Source organism: Trichomycterus rosablanca, chromosome 17 (genome assembly GCF_030014385.1).
Source record: "Trichomycterus rosablanca isolate fTriRos1 chromosome 17, fTriRos1.hap1, whole genome shotgun sequence".
Classification (NCBI taxonomy): domain Eukaryota; kingdom Metazoa; phylum Chordata; class Actinopteri; order Siluriformes; family Trichomycteridae; genus Trichomycterus; species Trichomycterus rosablanca.
The window spans coordinates 3,360,089-3,385,641 of record NC_086004.1 but is presented as its reverse complement, the minus strand read 5'-3'; the positions used below and the strand labels follow the sequence as shown (position 1 = coordinate 3,385,641).

The 25,553-nt window shown below is 41.4% G+C and overlaps 1 protein-coding gene across 3 annotated transcripts in view; it reads left to right on the top strand.

Annotated features, from left to right (window-relative positions):
- eps15l1a (epidermal growth factor receptor pathway substrate 15-like 1a) overlaps window positions 1–24,560 on the top strand; it is a 33,133-nt gene extending 8,573 nt beyond the window's left edge. The window contains exons 14-25 of one of the 3 annotated variants that reach the window (XM_063012419.1): window positions 1,763–1,835; window positions 2,146–2,307; window positions 3,625–3,822; window positions 3,971–4,135; window positions 4,338–4,443; window positions 5,389–5,439; window positions 7,677–7,813; window positions 8,387–8,447; window positions 9,994–10,076; window positions 10,775–10,865; window positions 16,316–16,521; window positions 22,412–24,560. In XM_063012419.1, the coding sequence (XP_062868489.1) occupies window positions 1,763–1,835; window positions 2,146–2,307; window positions 3,625–3,822; window positions 3,971–4,135; window positions 4,338–4,443; window positions 5,389–5,439; window positions 7,677–7,813; window positions 8,387–8,447; window positions 9,994–10,076; window positions 10,775–10,865; window positions 16,316–16,521; window positions 22,412–22,555 (1,477 nt within the window). In that variant the 3' untranslated portion in view covers window positions 22,556–24,560. Of the gene's footprint in view, window positions 1–1,762; window positions 1,836–2,145; window positions 2,308–3,624; window positions 3,823–3,970; window positions 4,136–4,337; window positions 4,444–5,388; window positions 5,440–7,676; window positions 7,814–8,386; window positions 8,448–9,993; window positions 10,077–10,771; window positions 10,866–16,315; window positions 16,522–22,411 lie in introns of all 3 variants that reach the window. The other 2 variants (XM_063012418.1, XM_063012420.1) reach the window with 2 other exon arrangements.
- Window positions 24,561–25,553: the final 993 nt, after the last annotated feature.

Sequence of the window (25,553 nt, the reverse complement as noted above, 5' to 3'; positions counted from 1 at the left end):
TCATGCCTACAGTCAAGCATGGTGGTGGGAATGCCATGGTCTGGGGCTGCATGAGTGCAGCAGGTGTTGGGGAGTTACATTTCATTGAGGGACACATGAACTCCAATATGTACTGTGAAATACTGAAGCAGAGCATGATCCCCTCCCTCCGGAATCTGGGTCGCAGGGCAGTGTTCCAGCATGATAATGACCCCAAACACACCTCTAAGACGACCACTGCTTTATTGAAGAGGCTGAGGGTAAAGGTGATGGACTGGCCAAGCATGTCTCCAGACCTAAACCCAATAGAACATCTTTGGGGCATCCTCAAGCGGAAGGTGGAGGAGCGCAAAGTCTCGAATATCCGCCAGCTCCGTGATGTCATCATGGAGGAGTGGAAAAGCATTCCAGTGGCAACCTGTGAAGCTCTGGTAAACTCCATGCCCAGGAGAGTTAAGGCAGTTCTGGAAAATAATGGTGGCCACACAAAATATTGACACTTCAGCAACTTTCACTAAGGGGTGTACTCACTTTTGTTGCCGGTGGTTTAGACATTAATGGCTGTATATTGAGTTATTTTGAGGGAAGAATAAATTTACACTGTTATATAAGCTGCACACAGACTACTTTTCATTGTGTCAAAGTGTCATTTTGTCAGTGTTGTCCCATGAAAAGATATACTTAAATATCTGCAGAAATGTGAGGGGTGTACTCACTTCTGTGATACACTGTATATACCCAACAAAATTATGAGTTACTGTCTGGTACATCAGAATTTAGATCTTAGTCATTGTTTGCATCTGCAGCACAAACATCACCAAGTATACGCCATGAATGTATCTGTAGATGCTGATATGGCAATAACAACAAATACTACTGCTACTACTACTCACCTACCAGCCATGAAGTCTCACAGAGAGCCATATCCAGTATGGAGTGACGAGCTATACTCTACATGAATCATCCACCACCCATGCAGGGTCTTCAAAATGCTGTGTAAGGACTGATTGGTGGATAGAGGTGCCTGAGCGGAGTGCATGAGTGGAAAAGGGTTCCTTTAAGGGCTGTGCGTGGGTCGGAGGAGGCGTGAGCAGCAATATACCCTCTTCAGCTGCAAATAAATGGAGATCCCCCAGCAGCGGAAGACAAATTGACTACGCTATATATAAATTTTGTACCTAAAACTTGCATTAAACACACTTATCTCTGTATCTTTTGCTGCTCACATGGCTTGCTGGTGGCTCGTCTACATGTGGCCCTTTTTATTCTACACATCATTCCTCCTTCAGCCATCTGTAAAGTTTCCCACTTGTTGTTGAGTACACCATTTTAAACCCACAGTGAACGTGTTCCTGTTGGAACTGGTTGCCTTGTAGATATATGTGAGGAGAAAACAAAGCCGCTTCTTCAGAACCTAACAGCAAGGTAAAACTGAGCGTTTGATCCCGGTGACCCGTGAATACGTTTCTCCTCCTCACCGCCTCACCTTCACATGAGCGTCCACCTCTTAACTCGGGTGTTTTATGAAATCTTTTGTTTTTTGCCACTTATTCCTCCTCATGCTGCCACAGCACACTCGCTTTAACTCACTGGGACTTTCTCAGGTAAATCTCTCTCTCTCTCTCCCTCTCTTTCTGTCTCTCTCTCCTAATTTTTATGCTTTTAGTTTATTTTTTTTCTTTGTGTGTAGGGGGCACGTTGTACGCGCTGCAGTAATGTGTGTCTAACATGGAGTTTTTGTCCTCTGTGTGTGTGTGTGTGTGTGTGTGTGTGTGAATGTCAGGGAGAAATACATGCTAGAGCAGGACATCAGAGAAGCCGAGGAGGCCATCAGACACAAGACTACTGAGGTTCAGGTAAAGGAGCTTTGGAAAATTAGCTGATTATAACGTTCCACTCGCCAGCGTTGGTAGAGATCATTCAGTTAAAGAACTGGTTTTGTTTCTGCTGTTGGAAAACTGTGATCATATCAAATATCCAGTGATGCTGCAGGTTTGCATACCAACCAAGCAGGAGCAACATAAATCAACACGTAATAATTTGATTAATGTGAAGCTCTTGCCTGGAGCTTTCTTTCCTTTCTACATATGAACACATTCTCCTGTCAGACTCCACGAAACTCATTTTAATTGTTCATTTTGTACGTCTGCTGGCTGTGATGTCCAGGAGATGCAGAATGACCTGGACAGAGAGACGTGCAGCCTGCAGGAACTGGAAGCTCAGAAACAGGACGCTCAGGACCGGCTGGACGAGATGGACCAGCAGAAGGCCAAGCTGGAGGACATGCTGAATGAAGTGAGGCAGAAGTGTCAGGAGGAATCTCAGATGGTGAGTCTGAACACGGTGATCGCAGGCCTCATGGTTTTAGGTGCTTAGATAAAACTACATCTATCTTGTATTAGGTAACACTATATTATCTGATGCAAAAGTTTGGACACCCCTGATCAGCATCAATGTTTTGTGCTGTAAATGTGTCCTCTACCATTAACAGACATCAATGTAAGTTCTATCATAATCAAATATTTCTGTTTTTAAGTGCACATTTTGTTTTGTCTTGCCAAACTGTGTTAATAACTGTACTTTAACCATCAGTGTCTGTATTTAAACCAGCAGGTGTCACCATCGCTCACACTGTTGCTTTAAAACGTTGTTGTTTACTGCATCTTTCTAAAACTCACATTGAACGTGTTCCTGATGAAACTGGTTGCTTTGTCAATACTTGGACAGAAAAAAAGCTGCTGCTTCATAAGCTAAAAGTAGTGTAAAGCTGAGCATTTGTTTTGGGTTATTATTAAGTTTTTGACCCTCACTGTGTCATCTTTAAGACCCTGTGCCCACTTCTTTTAACGGTTGTTTTTTCTGAAGTCTCACTCACTCACTTTTTTAACCGCTTATCCAGTCAGGGTCGCAGGGGGGTGCTGGAGCCCGTCCCAGCTTTTCAATGGGCGCAAGGCACACAGGAACACCCTGGACGGGACGCCAGTCCATGGCAGGGCACACACACATACACACACCCATTCACCTATAGGCCAATTAAGTGTCTCCAGTTAACCTGACTGCATGTTTTTGGACTGTGAGAGGAAACCGGAGCTCCCGGAGGAAACCCACGCAGACACAGGGAGAACATGCAAACTCCGCACAGAAAGGACCCGGATCGAACCCAGGACATTCTTGCTGTGAGGCGGCAGTCACAGAGCCGCCCATGTTCTGAAGTCTTCTTTCATTAAATATGTCAGACATGTGCAAGTATATATGATAAATTATAGGAAAGTTTAACTGTAAACAATTCGATATGTAACTTGATTATGTAAGTTTGCTCCCTTTACTGCACTGGATTGACAATGCTGAGGTTAAAATTGTGTATACAATATGTTTGCATAAATACTATACCACTATATCCTGATCAGGGTCACAGTGGGTCTGTTTTTGCCGTGAAACGCTGGACCAGGGCAGGAGTGCACTGGACAGGGCGCCCTCCATCCCCTTCCCTCAGACATGGCCAGTCATGCCTGTGCAGACCTCTGGCCAGCCGATTGCATTAGGTGGACCAGTATGATTATAGACACTACATTAACAGTTCTAGCTCTAGGACAAAACTAAAGGAACAATATTAACCATAAAGTTCTGTGTGTGTGTGTGTGTTAGATCTCATCTCTTCAGAGCCAGATCCATTCTCAGGAGTCTGACCTGCTGAATCAGGAGGAGGAACTGACTCGGGCTAAAGCAGACCTGTGTCGGCTGCAGCAGGAGGAAGGTCAGCTGGAACAGAGTCTACAGGCCGGCAAGATCCAGCTGGAGACCATCATCAAGTCCCTCAAAGCCACGCAGGACGAGATTAATCAGGTGCAGATAGTATGCACTCTGAACTTGATTTTTAGATGCAACTCACCCCAACCTTTAGCTCACAATCCCCAGTACCACAAGCACAGCACTGTATAATACACATAATGCTGAATGCTTACGCTGATTACCCTTTTACTTTCTTTTCAAGGCTCGCAGTAAACTGTCTCAGATTCAGGACAGTCAACACGAAGTGAGCAAAAACATCGAGCAGTATAACAGCGCTCTGAACGGGACACATGGGGGCAGCATGACCAACCTGGCTGACATGAGTGAGGGATTCCCGGACAAGGAAAACGGAGGATTCGGGGCCATGGTAAGACCACCGATTGATGTGTGTGACCTACATAGAAAATACTTCATTACAGTGCAATGCATTTAGCAGACTCCATAAATATACACAGTAAATAAATAATTAAGTTCAGTTTGTACTTTTGTTCAAATATTTTCCTACAATAGTCTCTAATATGAACACAGAGCAAAGCGTCTAGCTTCATTATCCTTGTGTCTTGCTGCAGGACGACCCGTTCAAAGTGAAGCCAAATGTTTTTGGCAGCAACGCTCAGGAGATGCACACAGATCCATTTCAGTCTGAAGACCCTTTCAAATCCGACCCTTTCAAAGGTAGGACTCGTCTTCTTTCTCTTTTATAGTGTTTCTGACAATTCATTTATTCCTTCTGCTTTTCAGTCTTTTCTTTATTTGTACAAACAAACCAGTTAAATGTTGAAAGACTCCTAAAATTCCTAAAGTAACATATACATCGACTAGGCATGACATTATGACCACTGACAGGTGAAGTGAATAACACCGATTATCTCTTCATCACGGCACCTGTTAGTGGGGGGGATATATTAGGCAGCAAGTGACATTTTATCCTCAATGTTGATGTTAGAAGCAGGAAAAATGGACCAGCGTGAGGATCTGAGCGAGTTTGCTAGGGGCCAGATTGTGATCGCTGGACGACTGGGTCAGAGCATCTCCAAAACTGCAGCTCTTGTGGGGTGTTCCCAGTCTGCAGTGGTCAGTATCTATCAAAAGTGGTCCAAGAAAGGAACAGTGGTAAACCGGCGACAGGGTCGTGGGCGGCCAAGGCTCATTGATGCACGTGGGGAGCGAAGGCTGGCCCATGTGGTCCGGTCCAACAGACGAGCTACTGTAGCTCATACTGCTGAAGAAGTTCATGCTGGTTCTGATAGAAAGGTGTCAGAATACACAGAGCATCACAGTTTGTTGCGTAAGGGGCAGCAAAAGGGGGACCGACACGATATTAGGAAGGTGGTCATAATGTTATGCCTGATCAGTGTATCTAACAGAATAATGAATGAAAGGACACATCACAATCTTACAATGGCCCAGGACCAGACATGGTGTTAAAAAGTAATCGTTCAACAAAACAAATAAACCAGATGGCTTTAGCGTCACATTCACATGGTCTAAAGATCAAGCTGAAGCTAAATGTTTATTTCTGTACCTGGATGTTGTACACTGGATGTTTTGTGTACGTCTGGCTTGTGATAGAAACTAAATTCCTCTCGTGTTCTTGGTTCTCTAACCGCTCCTCTGTAGGTGATCCTTTCCAGAACGATCCTTTCGCCAAGCAACCTCCCACAGCTGCAGGTATCTACTCGCTTCTAATTACATTTACATTTTCAGCATTTAGCAGATGCTTTTATCCAAAGTGACTTACAGTACTACGACAGTGTACTGTCTGAGCAATTAAGGGTTAAGGGTCTTGCTCACTAGTCCAGTACCTTAACCACTAGGCTACAATTAGTGTTGCCTATTTGTAATGCCTGACAGAAAACCTGAACACTGTCATGCCTAAAAAATGTGCATGTCAGTCACATGTGATGGTGTAAAATAACCATTGTGAGCCAGATGCTTGAAGGACAGTGAAAACTCAGAGTATATGGTTGTGACTGGCGTTATAGGTGACATGCCTTTATATCACCACATGCCTCTGGCCTTGGGCGTTGATAGACGTGTCTTTAGCCAGACTCACTACTGACCTAAACAAACCATAAATATGATTACTTAATTTAAATAGTAGGCTGTGGGATTGGTTGGTTGTTTGTTTATTAGGATTTTAACATCATGTGTTGCACTGGTTACCTTCACGACAGGAACGGTAGTTACTCATTACACAAGATTCATCAGTTCACAAGTTTATATCAAACACAGTCATGGTCAATTTAGTATCTCCAATTCACCTCACTTGCATTTCTTTGGACTGTGGGAGGAAACCGGAGCACCCGGAATAAACCCACACAGACACGGGGAGAACATGCAAACCCCACACAGAAAGGACCCGGGACCGCCTTACCTGGGGATCGAACCCAGAACCTTCTTGCTGTGAGGCGACAGTGCTACCCACTGAGCCACCGTGCTGCCCGGCTGTGTGACTGGACTGATATTAAATTGAACAAGAATAAGACTGTGGTGGGGGTTACAGTGTACAGTGTGTCTCAATTTGCATAGTCATGTTTTCATTATTTTGTTTACCTTTCAACTGACATTGTGCTAATATTGTGTTTAGGATGATTTTGTTTAAATGTTCCTGGTTGTTGTTAGTTGTTTAACCTTGAATGGTCTGCGCAAACATTTGGTTAAGCTGACTGAGTCTAAATACTTTGTACTGAAATAATCTTGTTTGAGTCAAACTCAAAAATATCAGATGTAGATGGTGTTAAGAGAACGGCCTTCCTAACCTTTATGTCAACTTAAAGCTGCAGCTGAAAAATCATCCATGAAAGTTCATCATTTTTGTGATCATCTCAGCTGTTTGGTAGAGGCTCATAAAAATATTACTTGTTTGTATATTAAATATTAATTGTTGTCCCAAGAAATAAAGAAATGCAAAGAAATATCATTTTTAAACATTATTTTCTTGGTGAGACCATTAAAGGGGTAAGGGATATGAAATAATGTATAGAGCATCATAAAACTTCACATGTAGTTGTGCTCTGTATTAATGTTTAGTTTTTTGTAAAGCCTGAAGTATTTCTCTCTACGATATGCATGAATTACAGAATTATGTTTGTTGGTGGCACACATCTCTTTTTTCTCGAATATGTGGCTTTCACTTCCTTAACTCTCATACTAAATCAAGGCCAGAAAGTGTAAAACAGGGTCATGTAGAAGGTGTGGCATCATAGTGAGGTTGTGTAATAAATAGACCAGCAAACATGTATACTGCACTACATCCAGGTCCACCCAAATAAGTATTTGAAATGCAACAACAAACATACAAATATTTAATCCAGTGCTTTTGCTGGATTGCTGATAAACACCTATAATAATCTTTCTGACTGTTGAGACTAATGTCAACACGCCTGGTTTTACATTATGCTTAATGAAGAGACAGGTCACACCTTTGTTACTCTAGTTTTAACTTTGTACAAGTTTATTTAGAAATACAGTTTGGAAGATGAGATTTTAAACCACATGTAATTAACGTTCAGATTTATTGGAGGGCTGGGGGGCATAGCCATTTAGTCCTGGTAGGTAGGTAGATAGGTAGGTAGACAGACAGACAGACGGATACTTTATTAATCCCGAAGGAAATTAAGGCCTCAGTAGCAAGTTACATAAATCAAAAGTAATAGTACACACTATAAAGATTCACATTATACAAACAAGTATCTGTATAATTACAACAACACTCAGACAACACACTACAACAACAGGACCTGAGGGTACATATGGAGGTGTTGTTTTGGTTTACCTTGTAAGGCTGGTATAGATTGTAAGTAACAGCTGTAAAATATAAATTATAAAGTGAATGTAAAGTAGTGTATAAAACTGAAAAGGGTGAAATACTCATGAGACGCTCAATACTGTTTGGTTCATTGCAGATCCATTTGGGGCAGATCCGTTTAAAGAAACCGACCCGTTCAAGACCACATCGGAGGACTTCTTTAAGAGGCCGGCCAAAGCAGATCCCTTCACCAGCTCGGATCCGTTCTGTAAAAGTGCTACTCTTCCTGCAAAGGTACGAGAGGGGCCAAATTTTCCTCCCAATGTTCCTCCCAATCTAGTCACTTCCAATTACCCGATTGCATTACGCTTCCTCTATACTGATGCTGATCCCCACTTTTGATTGAGGTGAGCGAGTTCATATGCAGATCAGCTTTGCGTACGGAGAGCCACACCCTGTCCACATTATTCCTCGACTCTGTGCAGAGGCCATCAACCCGCCAGCAGTTATGAGGTCTCTATCCGGCTCCCACCCTGTATGAACAACACGCCAATCGTTGTGCCAATGTAGCCGCACAGCCCAGCCCGAGTTTCGAGCCAACGAGTTTGAAATGTCAGCTCTGGTGTGCTAGTGTGTTTTACCATTAACGTTTCAGGACAGCATGGAAAAAACATTCGAGGACCCCACAATAAGAAATCAAAATTATTTATTGCTGTTTAATGGTCAATATTTTACATTCTTTAATGTACAAAAAACATGAGAACATCTAAAGAAGATACATTTTTACTGCTCTTATTCCTTACAGAAACAATATGAAAGTAAAAGTGCTGTATGTGAGTGTAACCTTTTCTCTGCTTGTCTTTGCAGTCTCATCCGTTTTCAAATAATGACCCTTTCGCCTCCACAAGTCCCAAACACAAAGGCTCAGGTACAACTTTCCTGCTAATCTCACACCTTTCTCACTCGACACCCTTTTAAACCTGCACAATAACACAGCTACTAGGCAGCAGTTATGTGTAAAAGCACACCAGAGTTGAAATCTGCTGCTTATATGTACAGCAATGCTGCTGTTTTTTCCCAATGGCTAGGCTAATTGAGCGTTGAGCCTTGCTCAAGGGCACAGCATTGACAGCCTGTCAGATGTGGGGCTTGAACCAGCGACTATTCGATTGCTCTATTACCAAAACAATAGGGGAAGAAAAGTTGAAGTGTTGGGCCACTGTTGGGCCCTTGAGACAGTGGTAGCCTAGTGGGTAGAGCTCTGGGTTTGAATCCTGGCTCTGCTGTCTAGCCTCTGTTGGGCCATTAAGCAAGGCCCTTAACCCAGTTGGCTCCAGGGGTGTGCCGGACAATGGCTGACCCCGTGCTCTGACCCAAGATGTCGAATTTTATTGTACTGTATACGTGTAGATGTATATATGATGATTAAAAGTGTTTTATATTCTATTGAGCAAGACCCTTAATATGATTGTGAATAATCCCTTTAGATAAAAGCTTTTGCCATAAATGTTAAATGTGAAAACAAGACCAGAAATGATGTTGGACAATAGTAAAGGAGTAATAATGTGTTTAATTTCTCCCTGTTTCCTGAGTGCGCCCCTGACAGGCTTTCGCTAAAAACTACACGCTGCATCTCGCGGCCGTTTTCTCACACATCAGCCGAACGTCACTTTGGCCTCTGTGAAAAAGCTTTTTAAAAGAGTTCCCATGATAAGCATCCTAACTGCCCGCTCACTAGCGCTCTGTCGGTCTAAAAAAAAGAGAGATGTGTTTTTCTCTGCTGCTTCAGTAAACAGATTCTGTTACAGCGTTTTTGCTGCAATGTCAGGAAGTGCACGGCTGCCGTTTCTGCTTGGGGTGGTTTTTAAAAAAAAAAAAAAACACTCGGTGAACGTGGTTATGTGGGCAGAGACAATTCTTGATTTTTTTAGGTGCTTGACTTTTGTAAAATGCTTTTTGAAAACCTGTGTAAATGGATATTTTTAAAACTAAAATTATAACTGACCTGCAGTCAGTCAGTAGTTGTGATCAGTTAAACACCTCACTAAAGAAATCTGCAGAAAACGTCTCGTCATATATTTATAGAGATAGAGTTTCGATATGATTTTTTTTTTTTTAACCCACACAGTTCCCTAGAGTTTCTCCACTGTTAAAAATACTTTAAAAACACTTAACTGACAGTATATAAAGCAACCAAAAGCCCTTCAATTCTTTTTTTATTTCACTTCATTTTCATCATTCACTTTTATCCTGCTCAGGGTTGCTGCAACTCCAGTTTAACCGGGTAAAACTGGGCACAATCACAGGGATTTACCCCTGATGCCCACGTCCCCTGACATATTTCATTAATTTCACATAAATCATGTATTTAATACTGATTATTTGGTCACAGTGTTTTCCAGGAATGAGTTTTAACTGTGTCGCTCGGGTCGTTTAAAGCCTCCCTCACGTATCACCCTTCTCCCCGACCACAGATCCCTTTGGGACTCGGGACCCATTTGGCAGCAGCTCATTCGGGAGCAACAGTGGCTTCGCTGACTTCAGTCACATGTCAAAGGTATGAGACTGATGCTGTTCATTGATGTATATGTGTGTGTATTAGGTAGACTTTTCATTGGGTGTTCTTTTATCTGAGTGATAAACACTGTAGTGTTGCATTAAATATAATACTATAGCTGTTATAGCTCAGAAAACACATTAAATTAGATTAATCACCGGCTGACAGACAAGGTTAGACAGGAGTCTCCGTGGACTGTGATGTTCATGGATGACATTGTGATTTATAGACAGATAGTAGATAGATAGATACTTTATTCATCCCAATGGAAATTAAAGCCCCAGTAGCAATATATATCAAAGAATTAACAGTACAAGTACAACATGAAAACAAACAGAACAACTAGAATTGAATATTTCTTGTACTTTACATATAATGGATAACTCTAGCAACCAATACTGCAATAAGACAAATATATGGATAGTCATGCCTCACACACAAGTGTAATAATTTGTATTGAGAATAAGGAGCAGGTTGAGGAGAGTCTGGAGAGATGAAGTTATCCTATGGAGAGAAGAGAATTAAAAGCTGTCAGTAAACATCAGTTAAATTCTAACATTAGACGGATCATTAGTTGGTCTTAAGTGTTACTATCACCTTTTTACTTCTCTTTTAAACAAACTGTTTTTGTGGTTCATGGCACTTCTGTCTCTCTGAACTTTTGGTCCCGTCTGTTTTTTCTTTCGTATGTACAGCAGGGTTTCGTTGAAGACCCTTTCAGCCAGAAGCCGGACACTCCAGCTCTCCCGCCCAAGAAGACCTTACCACCCCGACCCAAGCCACCCAGCGGTAGGTTTAGCAGTTAGGTCAGGATTAAACTCACTGATAACTACGTCAGTACACAAGCAGTTTAGCTGCTCTGTGTTTTGTGCATTCACCAAGTGTATTGCATTATTTTGCATGCTGTCACTAATAAGACCAGATCTTCAAAGTAGTAACTTAAACATAACACCGATCATGCCATAAATAACACAATCAAGTATATAAAGTGGTATAAAAAAATCAAGTAAGTCGATAAATAATTAAATCTTCGAAGTAGTATACAAAATGTTGTTAAAATTCTCATCAATAATTTACATCACACATGTTTATGTATTATTATTATTATTAGTAGTAGTGTTAGTATTATTGGTAATAATTATGATAAGCACAACTATGGTTAGAATAATAATCCAAGTACACTACAGGCTCACAAATACTTTGTTGCACCCCCTCCTAATTATTTAGTTTAGGTGTTTAACAAAATCAGATGCTAACATGTGTATAACGTTAATCGTATCACAGTTTTTTGGAAAAGGCTGTCTGGCATGTACCTGGCTGGACTGTGTACCTGGTGCACAGTGCAGAGCCCATATGGACAGTCAGTAAAACCCTGGTCTCTGCTTTTTTGGACGAAACCATTGGGACACCACTTCTAATTTTTTTATTCATTTGTTGCATCATTTAGCTAATGAAAAGCTTAATCTAGATTTGCAAAAGAAAGTTTATAGTTCTTTATTTTGGTGGGTCACAGGTTACCAAACTCTTCTACTGCTTTGGAAATTGCATGGCTGTGAGCTTTTTTTTATGCACCGGCTGCCAACTGATGTGGCTGAACTGACCATCTCTTACTGGATGGAGCGTGTAATTATTTTTCTATAACACAAGGAATATCATTATTCTTATTAAGGTTTTACATTACAAGTAACAGGACAAGAGCAGAACATCAATGTAAAGAACAACAAAAATTTTGCATTTACTTATTAATACAGGTTACCACACAGCAAAATCCCATCTACCCCTTCCCTAATCCCCAGCAACCCCCCTAAAGGAAAAATTAATAAATAAAAAAATAAAAAATAAGAATAGTAAATAAAAGTCAATAATAAAAATTACAATTTAATTGCTTATACACAAGGAATATTAGTAATACAGTGGTACCTTGAAACTCAATCAATTGGTTCTGGGACTGGCATTGAGTTTCAAGGTATTTTTTCCCATAAGGATGTTTAGGAAACCTGTTAATGCGGAACGCCATATGTTTTTAGGGTTATGTAAAATAATGAGGTTGTTTTTGGCACGTATATACTAAAAATAGCACAAATATAATATAAAATCACTGACATAAAGCTTATTCTGATTCTGACAATTTCTCAGAAGCTGGAGCTGTAACACAAGTTTAAAAGTGAAACAGGGAGGAAAATCCAGATAAACACAGATACATGTGGAGCTTCCAGAATCTGACGGTTATTCTACACAAATGCAGATTAGTCTCATATTGGCACTTTGATAACGTTTTACTGCACCGATCAAGCCGAGCGAGGAACAAAGCGGATGTTCATGGTTAATTTGAAATTAAATAAATATTTAAAAAATATTTAAAATATATTAAAAAAAAAAACAGAACACGTTGAGTTTAAGGGTACAAATTTCTCGATGAAGGGCATCGAGTTTCAAAGATTTTTGAGTTACAAGGTAGTGCTGTATTAGTAATGCCTAGTTAGAAACTTTAGATCATTAGTTTTATTCATCATTGTTCAGTGTAGCTCACTGATTTATTTCTTTTTGTCTGGATTTTATTTAAAAAAAAAAAAAAATCAATTGTCTTTATTCAATATAAATTTGTTAAAAAAAATAATCCTAATGAAGGTTTAGCTGTGTGTATCGTGGGGGGCCTGATTGCATCTCTAATGCTTCAGTAATTTGTGGTTAGCCTGCACTGGCAGTGTTATGATCTCCACACCCTTCCCCACTTCCTCTGTGTGTGTGTTTCAGTGTTCTTTTTGTTTTTACTCACACTTTGGTGAGCTGGGTTACTTTTTTTCACCACAAACTCTCACAGCTCTTATTAACTAACCATTGTACTCCAGCGTTAGTCATATATAGTCAGTGTTTATGACAAAGAGTTTAAAATGAACAATACTGTTACATGTGGGGTGAAAGATGCTCGCTTAACGCTCAACGCTCGATTCAACGTTTCCTTCGCAGCCTACGTACTCGAGGTGTGAATGATAAGCTCTGCTTGTTTTTGCTGGTTTTGCGCTGCCAGGGTGGAGCTCAGCGTTGCGGTTTGTTATTCCGTTTACTGAAAGAGAAAAACTGATTGCTGGTCTAATATAAATAACAACCCAGTTCACATTGCGGTTAACACCTTTAGAGGAACCAAGAACCAGTTTAAAGTTCTCATGAGTGAGACCGTGCCAATCGTTTCTCATCACATTCTTTTCTCTTTCGAATCACACTTTTTATAACCTGCACATTTTCTCATCGAGTAAGCACTTTTATTGAACTATAGATCAGGTCCCTTGTGTAGTTTAGTGAGAAGGTTATATTGCATTTAGGTTACTGCCAGCTAACAGTTTAAGTCAGCAGTTTACACTTGTAGGGGACATCGATCATGAAGAAGTATTAACGTTTTTAAAATAAATTTCTGCACCTGTTCTTCAAATTTAACCAAACTATTGGAACACATCACTATAAATTTTAGTAATTAGGTCTATGTTTCATTTTACAGGTAATATTTTTCTGTGTACAAATAAATAGGGTTGGTTTGACTGCTACCATTAACTTGTACATGGCTGGAAAGAAAATCCACTTAATCCACCAATCATCTTATGCTGGGAGAGATTTACCTTCGTTGTCAGATGTTCTCCAAAAATTGGTCTACAGTCTACAGCGCTTTAGAAATCAGCATAAGTGCAGTTTAAATTTCTTTGCTGACCTTTGAAAGAGAATATAGTTTTATTTATTTTTTGATGATTGTAGTGGAAGTAGCCCAATTTATACTGTCACAGAAATGTCTCCAGCTGTAGGAATAAGAAAGCCGTGGTACCAAAACAAAAGACGACAAATAAATAAATGTGGTTTATGTAGATATATACACCGATCAGCCATAATATTAAACCACCTCCTTGTTTCTACACTCGCTGTCCATTTTATCAGCTCCACTTACCATATAGAAGCACTTTGTAGTTCTACAATTACTGACTGTAGTCCATCTGTTTCTCTGCATGCTTTGTTAGCCCCCTTTCATGCTGTTCTTCAATGGTCAGGACCCCCACAGGACCACCACAGAGCAGGTATTATTTAGGTGGTGGATGATTCTCAGCACTGCGGTGACACTGACATGGTGGTGGTGGGTTAGTGTGTGTTGTGCTGGTATGAGTGGTTGTTAAACACCTCACTGTCACTGCTGGACTGAGAATAGTCCACCAACCAAAAATATCCAGCCAACAGCGCCCCATGGGCAGCGTCCTGTGACCACTGATGAAGGTCTAGAAGATGACCGACTCAAACAGCAGCAATAGATGAGCGATCGTCTCTGACTTTACATCCACAAGGTGGACCAACTAGGTAGGAGTGTGTAATAGAGTGGACAGTGAGTGGACACGGTATTTAAAAACTGCAGCAGCACAACACACACTAACACACCACCACCATGTCAGTGTCACTGCAGTGCGAGAATCATCCACCACCTAAATAATACCTGCTCTGTGGGGGTCCTGTGGAGGTCCTGACCATTGAAGAACAGGGTGAAATCAGGCTAAAAAGGTATGTAGAGAAACAGATGGACTACAGTCAGTAATTGTAGAACTACAAAGTGCTTCTATATGGTGAGTGGAGCTGATAAAATGGACAGTGAGGGTAGAAACAAGTAGGTGGTTTTAATGTTATGGCTGATCAGTGTATAAATGTATAGAAAATCCACAATAAAAGTAGAAAAGATTTCCAAGTTGTAAAAGTTTTCTGTATAAAGAAATCGAAATGTTAATCATTTAGTGACAGGAAAAAAATACATATTATGTATGTAAACCTTTCATTTTTTTATGGTAAATTGGTTCACCACAAGCATTACAAACACGTGTGGGTTTTTTATTTGGCTGATCTGGTTAAGTGGCTTTTTTGTCAGTAAACCTGGCACACACGTGCACTCCTAAATTGGCAGCATGTTCTTAGATAGCTGATATTTTGGTATTTGCTTCACTTTTGAAGTTTCTGCATCTTCTCATTTGAACTTCTCTGGGTTCCGATAAAAGATCATGTGGCTTGAAGCAAGCGTGCAGTGAGATCAGGGTGTGGCAGGTTTTCTTATTTACCCACAGTCGAAAAGGAAATGTGAACAAAGTGCACATCCTGAATGGTACAACGGTGCATTGCTTACAGTCAGCTACAGAACTGCTGGTACTGTGAGGAATGAGATTTAAATAAGAGATCAAATTAATCTAACACTGAAAATATATCAGCAAGTGAAGCTTTAGTTTAAATACATCCAACCTTATTGTGTCAAATAAGGTCTGCGGTCCACAATGATCCGCTGTGGCGATAAAATTAAAACCACCTCCTTGTTTCTACACTCACTGTCCATTTTATCAGCTCCACTTACCATATAGAATCACTTTGTAGTTCTACAATTACTGACTGTAGTCCATCTGTTTCTCTGCATACTTTGTTAGCCCCTTTCATGCTGTTCTTCAATGGTCAGGACCCCCACAGGACCACCACAGAGCAGGTATTATTTAGGTGGTGGATGATTCTCAGCACTGCAGTGACACTGACATGGTGGTGGTGTGTTAGTGTGTGTTGTGCTGGTACGAGTGGATCAGACACAGCAGCGCTGCTGGAGTTTTTAAATACCGTGTCCACTCACTGTCCACTCTATTAGACACTCCTACCTAGTTGGTCCACCTTGTAGATGTAAAGTCAGAGACGATCGCTCATCTATTGCTGCTGTTTGAGTCGGTCATCTTCTAGACCTTCATCAGTGGTCACAGGACGCTGCCCATGGGGCGCTGTTGGCTGGATATATTTGGTTGGTGGACGATTCTCAGTCCAGCAGTGACAGTGAGGTGTTTTAAAACTCCAGCAGCGCTGCTGTGTCTTATTCACTCATACCAGCACCGCCTAAATAATACCTGCTCTGTGGGGGTCCTGACCATTGAAGAACCGCATGAAAGGGGGCTAACAAAGCATGCAAAGAAACAGATGGACTACAGTCAGTAATTGTAGAACTACAAAGTGCTTCTATATGGTAAGTGGAGCTGATAAAGTGGACAGTGAGTGAAGAAACAAGGAGGTGGTTTTAATGTTATGGCTGATCAGTGTTTATAGAATCAGCCGAAAGAAAAAAAAATGTCAACAAAAGTAACAAAAATGTAAAAACATGGTAAAATAATTTTATATATTAATAAAAATGCTTTATTTATCTTATAACTATTAAAAAAGGAAGAAATAAAAACCTCTTTATTTTTTAACTCTTCCAGGTAAAAGCACCCCAACTAACACGCCTGGATCGGGGGATACGAGCAAGCCGAGCGACCCCTTCCAACCCTTCGGCTCTGACGCTAATGACCCATTTCAGAGTAAAAAGGGGCTCGGGGACCCGTTTAGTGGCAAAGATCCGTTCGCTCCATCTGCTTCAAGTAAAGCCCCTAAAGATTCTTCCTTGGGTTTTGCAGACTTCAGCTCTGTAAGTTGAGCTTAGTGATACTACTCTTCTTGTCCAGTCCACCTTTTTTTTTATTCTTTTCTTTTTTTTTTTCTCTCCTTATTTTTGTTCCCTCCGACATTCTCTCTGCTTTCTAGTGAGATTTTCTGGAACAGACCACACCATTGGCTTCTGTAGCTCTCAGTCTATGCTGTTGCCTCATGCTGGGCTACTCTCCATCTCTACTGCCATCACTTTTTATTAGGATTAAATAATTCAATTCTACAAAATCCCCCCCAAAAATCCCCAACAGATTTAACTGATTGTGCTGCTGGAGCTAAGTGCTAAGCTCCTATACAGAATTCCCATCAGGACCGTCGTGATTTCACCTCAAAGCCCTCAAAGACTCCTTAATATTTTACTTCCATTTGGAAACGGAGCTCATTTACACCAGGTGTGAGGAGGATCAGGATTATATCTGTATAGGGATTCATTCCCATAAAATGCAGGTGTAAAGACACTAAATACACATTTACTAGATTTACACTGAAACCTTTAATCCCGCAGGATTTGAGAAACACTTTGCCAGATGCTGTTCAGGTTTATTACATCTGCCTCTAAAATATAGTTACTACCAGAAACCTTTAGATCATGTAAGGTCCAGTCCACATCCCAGAAAATGTTCACTGCTGAGACCAGTGGTGCTCAAATCTGGACCTGGGGTCCAAATCCGCTCCTAAAATTTGACAAAGTTAGTTAACTGAACCGTTAATGTAAAAGGATTCAAGTGCTGACAAAGTGGTCCAACCAAAGTGTAGACAGTAAATATCTAGACTTCTTTAGACAGTTGCTCTTTGGATGATGTTCTGTGACCAAAATTATGTTTAAAGTCAAAGCCTTTGCTGGCCAAATAACCACTTCTACACCAGTGCTTGAATTGGACACTGTATTACCTTTTATCATCTTGGATTAATTGCGCTGGGTGAATAGATGTAACGTATTGTATTGTATTGTACATCTTATACAAGCTCATGCCATATTTATGGCATTAAAATACACACAAGAGACCTAAAAATCTAAAATCATAATATGCACAGATTCAGAATCATCCGTCAAAGCACTAGAATCCATACCAGAGCTGAGATTTCGAATACATCGTATCGAATCTCAGCTCTGCCATCCGGCTGGGCTGGACGGCTGTATGAGCAACGTTTGGCGGATAGTGACCTCATAACTGATGCAGTTACGACCTCTGCTGGCTGATTGATGGCATCTGCACAGAGTAGAGAAATAATGCGGATCAGGGTGCGGCTCTCCGTGCACAAAGCTGAACCGCATGTGAACTCGCCTCGTGCAGGTGAAAAAACGCAGTCGGCTACTTTGCATGTGTCGGAGGGGGCGTGTGACAGTCTCGCTCTCCTCAGCGAGGAGGTCGGGGGTCAGCGCCAGTAGAGAGGAAGCGTCACGCAATTGGATATAAATTGAATGCGCTAAAATCAGGAGAAAAAGGGAGAAAATGCATAAAAAAAAAGCGCTTGAGTCTATTAACTAACTAACAGACCTGAAATACAACGTAATGCTATGCTGGATTCCAGGACACAGAGGGATGGTAGGAAATGGAAAAGCAGATCAACTAGCCAGAGAGAAAAACTGGACAAAATACAACAAACGGCAAAATTCCCCCAACAGATGTAAAACCCCTAATAAATATCTACGTTAATGAATTAAATGAAATGGCAAATAAAATGGAACACTCAGACCACCAACAAACTCTGTGAGATACACCCAGACATCGACATTAAACCAAGGACGACGCATAAACCAAGTCATACACACAAGATGCAGAATTGGCTACAGCAGAATAACCCACCAACCTGTGAAATCTGCCAAACACCTGATTCAATAAAGCACATCCTGATAGAACGCCCCAAATACACGAAAGGAAAGACAACAAGTACACGTGCCTAAAACCACAAAAGCAATTCTTACACAAGACAATACAAGAACAGGTTTAACCTACCTCACAGCCATGAAAATATAAATATAAAATGAACCCACAATATAAAGACCAGATACAATAAGCAGACTCAAACATAACACTGATTAATGCCTTAAAATGGCACCAGTGTGTTAAACATGGTGTTAAAATACAACTGCAAAGGCACTGATCTGATTCTCAGTGTATCTGCATGCATGCATTACGTATGTATAATATAGTACACACACATGTTGTGTAGAAGCACCCTGGTGCTTAATAGGTGCAGGGTTTGCTTTATTGGCAGTAGGGGGTTGGAGATGCTTCCATGGTGACTGGTTGACAGGAAGGAGCAGTATCACTACTCTCAGCCTGGAGATTTCTCAGCATGGGATTTCTTTGTGCACTCATTCTTTATAATGCAACACCCCACCATGATCATCCTCAGCTGTCATTACTTTATCTTTGTGCTTCTGATGGGGACACGGGACTCGCTAAACCATGTTTCATTATTTTACTTCATCATCTCGTCATTTCCATCAGAAAATCATTCCTCAATCTGAGATCCTTTTTGTTGTCCATTTCTAGTCTGAATTCTGTATGAGGGGGAAAAAAGAAGGAACTCCTGTTTACCCAGAACTCGTATTAAGGTGGTACTCTTATTATTCCTGGTTTCTCTCTAATGACATGGCAAATTCCCATCAGCCAACATACTCAAACCAGGAGGAGAAAGCTGCCTGCTTACTTTCAATTGCACACATTTACAAATGTCCAGGACTGACTGTGGTGCCCAGTGAGCAGGGTTAATCAGCACCAAGTTTGTGGAAACAGTTTGGAACGGAAACATTTAATGTATTCTCATCTTAAATGATATATAATTTTAGCATAATGGAAGTAGGTTTAAATTCAGTTTAATATTGTAATTATACCATGGACACTTCATTGACTTTTTACTTTTTTTAATTGACAGGTACCTTATTTCTTCATCCAAAATTTAAAATAAATTTAGCGGGATATTCTGCTAGCACACCACCAAGATTCTGAACTCCTCGGTTCGGAACTCGGCGTTGCCACCGGTCGGCTGGGCGCCATCTAGCGGGCATAATTGGCAGTGCCTGCAGCAGACACGTTTCTGCCAGGGCGGGGTGACTGACTATGTAGGTGGGGTCTTCAAACGCTGTGTAAAGGACCCTGATTGGCACATAGAGAGGCGCCTGTGAAGAGTGCATGGGGGAAAAAGGGTTCCGCTCAGGGCTGCGCATGGGTTGGAGGAGGCGTGAGCAGCAATATACCCACCTCGACTGCAAACAGGGACCCTCCAGCAGCGGAAGACAAATTGACTCCACTAAATTGGAGAAAATGGGATAAAATGCATAAACTAAAATAGAAAAAAAAGTTTATTTGGAAATAAAATAATAATAACAATGATGTCTAGGATACAGGGGGCGGGTTATTTAAAACTGACTGTTTTCATCCCCATACCAGAGACAACACGATAGCTGTTGGGTAAAAGCTGGTTGATGTGATGGATACGGTTAATAGTGAGCAAAATGCATTTTAAATTTTGTGTGGAGTGTAAGTGAGATAACACCCTCCAAACTGTCCTGTTATATTAAAATAACAAACTGCTTTGCATCTCTATCTAGTCCATTATTTCCTTATGAGCAGCCAGTTTGTCTAGGTTTACCTATTAGTTAATGGAACCGCTTCCCTTAAATTTCTATTGTACGTAGGCGTTGGGTAACAGGTTTTCCTTGGTATTTTCTCAGTACAGAACAAAAACATCCTGTTTGGAATGATTTCTTCTGCTGTACAGCTGCAGTGGGTAAAAATCTGGTTTAAAGTTTGAGATATTTCTGTAATAGCTCTGCTGTTATCAGTGCTATAGTTTATGTATAGATTCATTGTATTAGAGTTGGTCACCTCTGTGTGGTAATGACCCATCATCTCCATCTGAAATAATATAAAACCACTCATTATATTATCTGCATGTTCATGCCAAATCCATTCCATCTGATCACCCACATTCACATTTTCTGTTCTCAGTAAACTGTGATTGTGTCCCATCCTGAAAACGGTGCATGTCTCATCGTCCTCTTCATGAGTTCATTTTCTTTTTTGGAAAGTCTGCTTCAGTCAGGCTTTAAATGTTTTATTGCTGTTAGTGGTCTGTTCAATCTCCAGCAAGGCCCCTGTGTGTGTAGAAGAGTCTAGTGTGTATCGCTGGTTGTTGTGTAGTTTGGTGTGATAAATTTTCTCTTCCAGTGACTGAGAGAGTGAAGGTAAGAATGTCCAGACGTTTGGTGAATCGGATGTTGTGTGATTTATAAAACGTTTTGATAAGTGATCACACATGCATGCTAACACATTATTGTTTTAATAGAGGAATTGATCGTCATCAAAAAGAGTGATACCAGTAAACAACCATTTAAACAATGTATGCTACTGTTATGGGATAGCGTTGTGGAAACTACTACACTACTAGTACGTCTAGTTATTTCCTAGGTTTATTGTGATTCCTCTAAAAATATGACTTAGCTGGGTCCAAATACACTTCATATGGTTGCTGTCAAGACTTTGTGTTCAATTTAAGCTGGATTTAGCCATTACAAAACCAGTTCAGACTGCTGTAAACACAGATTTATTCAGATTAAACTATTAGTCAGAATTTTAACGAATCATTTTTACATCTTAACAATTATTTGTAAAATGATCCTGCAACCTGTAATGGTTTCTAAATTTATGATACATCTTTGAGACCTGTCTAATGGATACAGGCAAACTATCCCTGTAAATATGGGCACAGAGAAGTCACCAGCTTACCCAAGACAGGATGGCTGTCCATCCCAGAGCTTCGGTTATCCCTTTCTTTCAGACATAGCCGATCATGTCTGTGTACATCTACATTTTAGGCATTCAGCAGACGCCTTTATCCAAAGCCACTTACACTGATAACATTATCACCTCCTTACACCTTGTTTCTACACTCACTGTCCATTTTTTCAGCTCCACTTACCATATAGAATCACTTTGTAGTTCTACAATTACTGACTGTAGTCAATCTGTTACTCTGCATGCTTTGTTAGCCCCCTTTCATGCTGTTCTTCAATGGTCAGGACTCTCACAGGACCACCACAGAGCAGGTATTATTTAGGTGGTGGATCATTCTCAGCACTGCAGTGACACTGACATGGTGGTGGTGTGTTAGTGTGTGTTGTGCTGGTATGAGTGGATCAGACACAGCAGCGCTGCTGGAGTTTTAAAACACCTCACTGTCACTGCTGGACTGAGACTCGTCCACCAACCAAAAATATCCAGCCAACAGCGCCCCGTGGGCAGCGTCCTGTGACCACTGATGAAGGTCTAGAAGGTGACCGACTCAAACAGCAGCAATAGATGAGCGATCGTCTCTGACTTTACATCTACAAGGTGGACCGACTAGGTAGGAGTCATACCAGCACAACACACACTAACACACCACCACCACCATGTCAGTGCAGTGCTGAGAATTATCCACCACCTAAATGATACCGGCTCTGTGGTGGTCATGTGGGGGTCCTGACCATTGAAGAACAGGGTGAAACCAGGTTAAAAGGTATGTAGAGAAACAGATGGACTACAGTCAGTAATTGTAGAACTACAAAGTGCTTCTATATGGTAAGTGGAGCTGATAAAAAGGACAGTGAGTGTAGAAACAAGGAGGTGGTTTTAATGTTATGGCTGATCGGTGTATATTACAAGGCAATTGAGGGTTAAGGGCCTTGCTCAAGGGCCCAACAGCAGCAACCTTGCAGTGGTGGGGTTTGAACCAGCGACCTTCTGATTACTAGTCCAGTACTTTAACCACTAGGCTACGGCTTGCTTGAATTTAAAAGGTGATGACTCTTTATAGATAGTAAGCACGGTGTGAGTACTAAGTGTGTGCGTGGTATCGTTTCTGTTCTCCCTCTCCTCCAGTTTGGGAATGAGGCGCAGCAGATGGAGTGGGCGAAGCGCGAGAGCGAGCGGGCCGAGCGTGAAAGGCTAAAGAGACTCCGGCAGCAGGAGCAGGAGGATCTGGAACTGGCCATCGCACTCAGTAAAGCTGAGATGAACACCTGAACTCACACCCTCTCTCTCTCTCTCTCTCTCTCTCTCTCTCTCTCTCATAACCTCCACACACACCTGCAGCAGAGACGTGTGTGTGTGTGTGTGTGTGTGTGTGTGTGTGTGTGTGTGTGTGTGTGTGTGTGTGTGTGTGTGTGTGTGTGTGTGTGTGTGTGTGTGTGTGTTGGAGGCTACATGAGGGAGAACATTTTGTTAATATTTGAAATGTTCGTTTTTATTTTTTTTTTAACGTCATGAGTTGCGTTATGTAAATGGGTTCATTCTACATGCACTGCAATAACCTGCACTACTCTCACAGATAGATTATTTAATGTGTGTATGTATGTATGTATGTGTGTGTGAGTGGGTAGGTGGGTGGACTTGTGTGTGTGTGTGTGTCTCAGACTAGTGAACCTGTCGACAGAGCCATTAATGGCGAGTTAGCTCAGTGTGATCCATGGAAAATATTTAAAATGACTAAACCCAGTCCATCAGCCAAGACATGTTTGGTGTCCGATATTAACTTGAAGGTAGAAAGATAATCTAGCTGTTTTATTTATGGGGTGGTCCTGGCGTCCATTTAAAACATCATAACGAAAACCTCGTTGAGGTGCGTTGTTCGTGTGTTTGTGGGGAGCGTTTATGTTCCTGCTCAACGCTGGCAGGGTTGTGTCTCATCATACATACTACATGCTATATACACAGTCAAGTCACATTATTATGACCACCAGTTAATATCCAGAGTAACCGTGTGCCATGAGCAGCACGGACAGCACACTGTCGCCTCACAGCAAGAAGGTCCTGTGTTCGATCCCCAGGTGGGGCGGTCCGGGTCCTTTCTGTGTGGAGTTTGCATGTTCTCCCCGTGTCCGTGTGGGTTTCCTCCGGGTGCTCCGGTTTCCTCCCACAGTCCAAAGACGTGCAGTCAGGTAAATTGGAGACATTAAATTGTCCATGACTGTGTTTGATATAACCTTGTGAACTGATGAATCTTGTGTAATGAGTAACTACCGTTCCTGTCATGAATGTAACTAAAGTGTAAAACATGACGTTAAAATCCTAATAAACAAACAAACAGCACGGACAGCAGCTAGACAGGCTGGGAGTGACTCAGTGCTGACTGCAGTGCATCCCACAGCTGCTGGAGGAGCCAACACGACCATCAGATGGTCCCACAGACACTCAGTTGGGTTCAAGTCTGGGGAATTAAGGGGTCAGGGTAGTACTTGGAAGTCTTGGTCATGCTCTTCTAACCAGTGTGGGACATTTCTAGCCGTGTGACGTGTCGCATCGTCTTGCTGGAAGATCCCATCCAATCCAGGGAAGACAATCAGCATGTATGGGTGTACGTCATCTGCAAGGATGGACTCAAACCCAAATCGGTTGAGAGTGCCTTCCACACGCCACAAAAACATTCCCCGGACCATAACGCTGCCACAGCCATCGAAGTTAGGAAGTGGTCATAAAAATTCGGGAACTAAAGGCGTCCCTGTATACGGAATATAAGAATTGAAAATGCGTTTAAGCATTTAACATGTGTGGCTCTGTCGGAGAGTAAAATGTTGGTTTGAATTGTAACCGGTTGCATTTTAGTCTCTCTGTGGTCTTGTGTAGATTACATGGTTTGGCATAGCGAATATTTTAGGATTTAGACCTTAAGGTTGCGTATAGGGGTCCTGGGTACCTGGACTTCAAATCCCCACCCCTGTCTGTACAAACTTTGACATGTTTGTTAAGTGTTTCATCACCTTGCCCCTCCTTTCCCTTTAAAACACGTGTAGAGGGTGATTTGACTGCTGTAAATTGCTTATAAGTCTAAGCAAGCGAGTGAGTAGATGGGTGAGTGTAAAACACCCTGTAATAGATTGGTACAAACAGTGTGCCCGAAATTAAGGATCGATCTCGGGTCCCCAGGAACGGTGTTACTGTGCGCCACCCGCTCAACCGTCTGCCCCACTGTGTCAGCCGAGCTTATTATAAAACTAATTTATTAATTTTAATGTTTTTATTTTGGTTACATTGGAGGATTTAATTTAATGTTTTTAATTGTTTGGTTTTATTATCCTCGAATCCTGATAAGAATCCTGATTTGCATGTGTTTACAGGAACGTTTGTGGCTGTTAGAGACTTTGTTAGTCTTGTGACTTCAAACTGAAGAGACACCAAACCTGTTTTGGCTGTTTATTGGGTAAATTAGCTTTGTAAGAAGCGTTTAGTCCATCCGTTAACCCACTAACTGGAAAACAGAAATGTTAAAAAAGTGCTTCGAGGCCGCATCTCAGTAGCGTATTTCTGTCCTCGTGGTACAAATATCAAACCTTGTTTTATTTTCTGTTAAAGATGTTTGTTTGCGACTGGAAGGTATAGTCCGGCTTTATCTCTATATTCTCGGTACTGTGTGAGCATCTGTCTGCTGTGTCCAGACGTGAAGGTCGGGCGTATTTTAGTTCTTTCTCTTGTACCTGCAGTGCTGGTGTTATAACATGAGGAAAAGGGTTCGTTGACATTTCAGCTTTTTTTTTCTATTTTATTTATGCATTTCTCCCAATTTAGTGTAGTCAATTTGTCTTCCTCTGCTGGGGGTCCCTGATTGCAGTCGAGGTGGGTATATTTCCTAGTATACAGTATATACACGCGTCCTAGTATACCCAGTATACAGTCTGAGCAATTAAGGGGTAAAGGGCCTTGCTCAAGGGCCCAACAGCAGAAACCTGGCAGGGGTGGGGCTTGAACAAGCGAGCTTTTGATTACTAGTCCAGTACCTTAACTGCTAGGCTACAACTGCCCTTAAATGAAGCTAAGACGCCCTAAATGAAGCAGCTGGTGTTCTGCTTAGTTTTAATTGTTGTTTCTTTTTAAAGACCTTGTATGAGTATTTATTTGAACCTGGTAACTCATGGGTCATAAGCACAATCCTAGAAGATGGTGAAACAAGTTAGAAACGATGCTTGTCTTGTTTATTCTCCAGACTTTACCCGAGACGTGAACAAACTTCTAACTCTGACACTTTCTG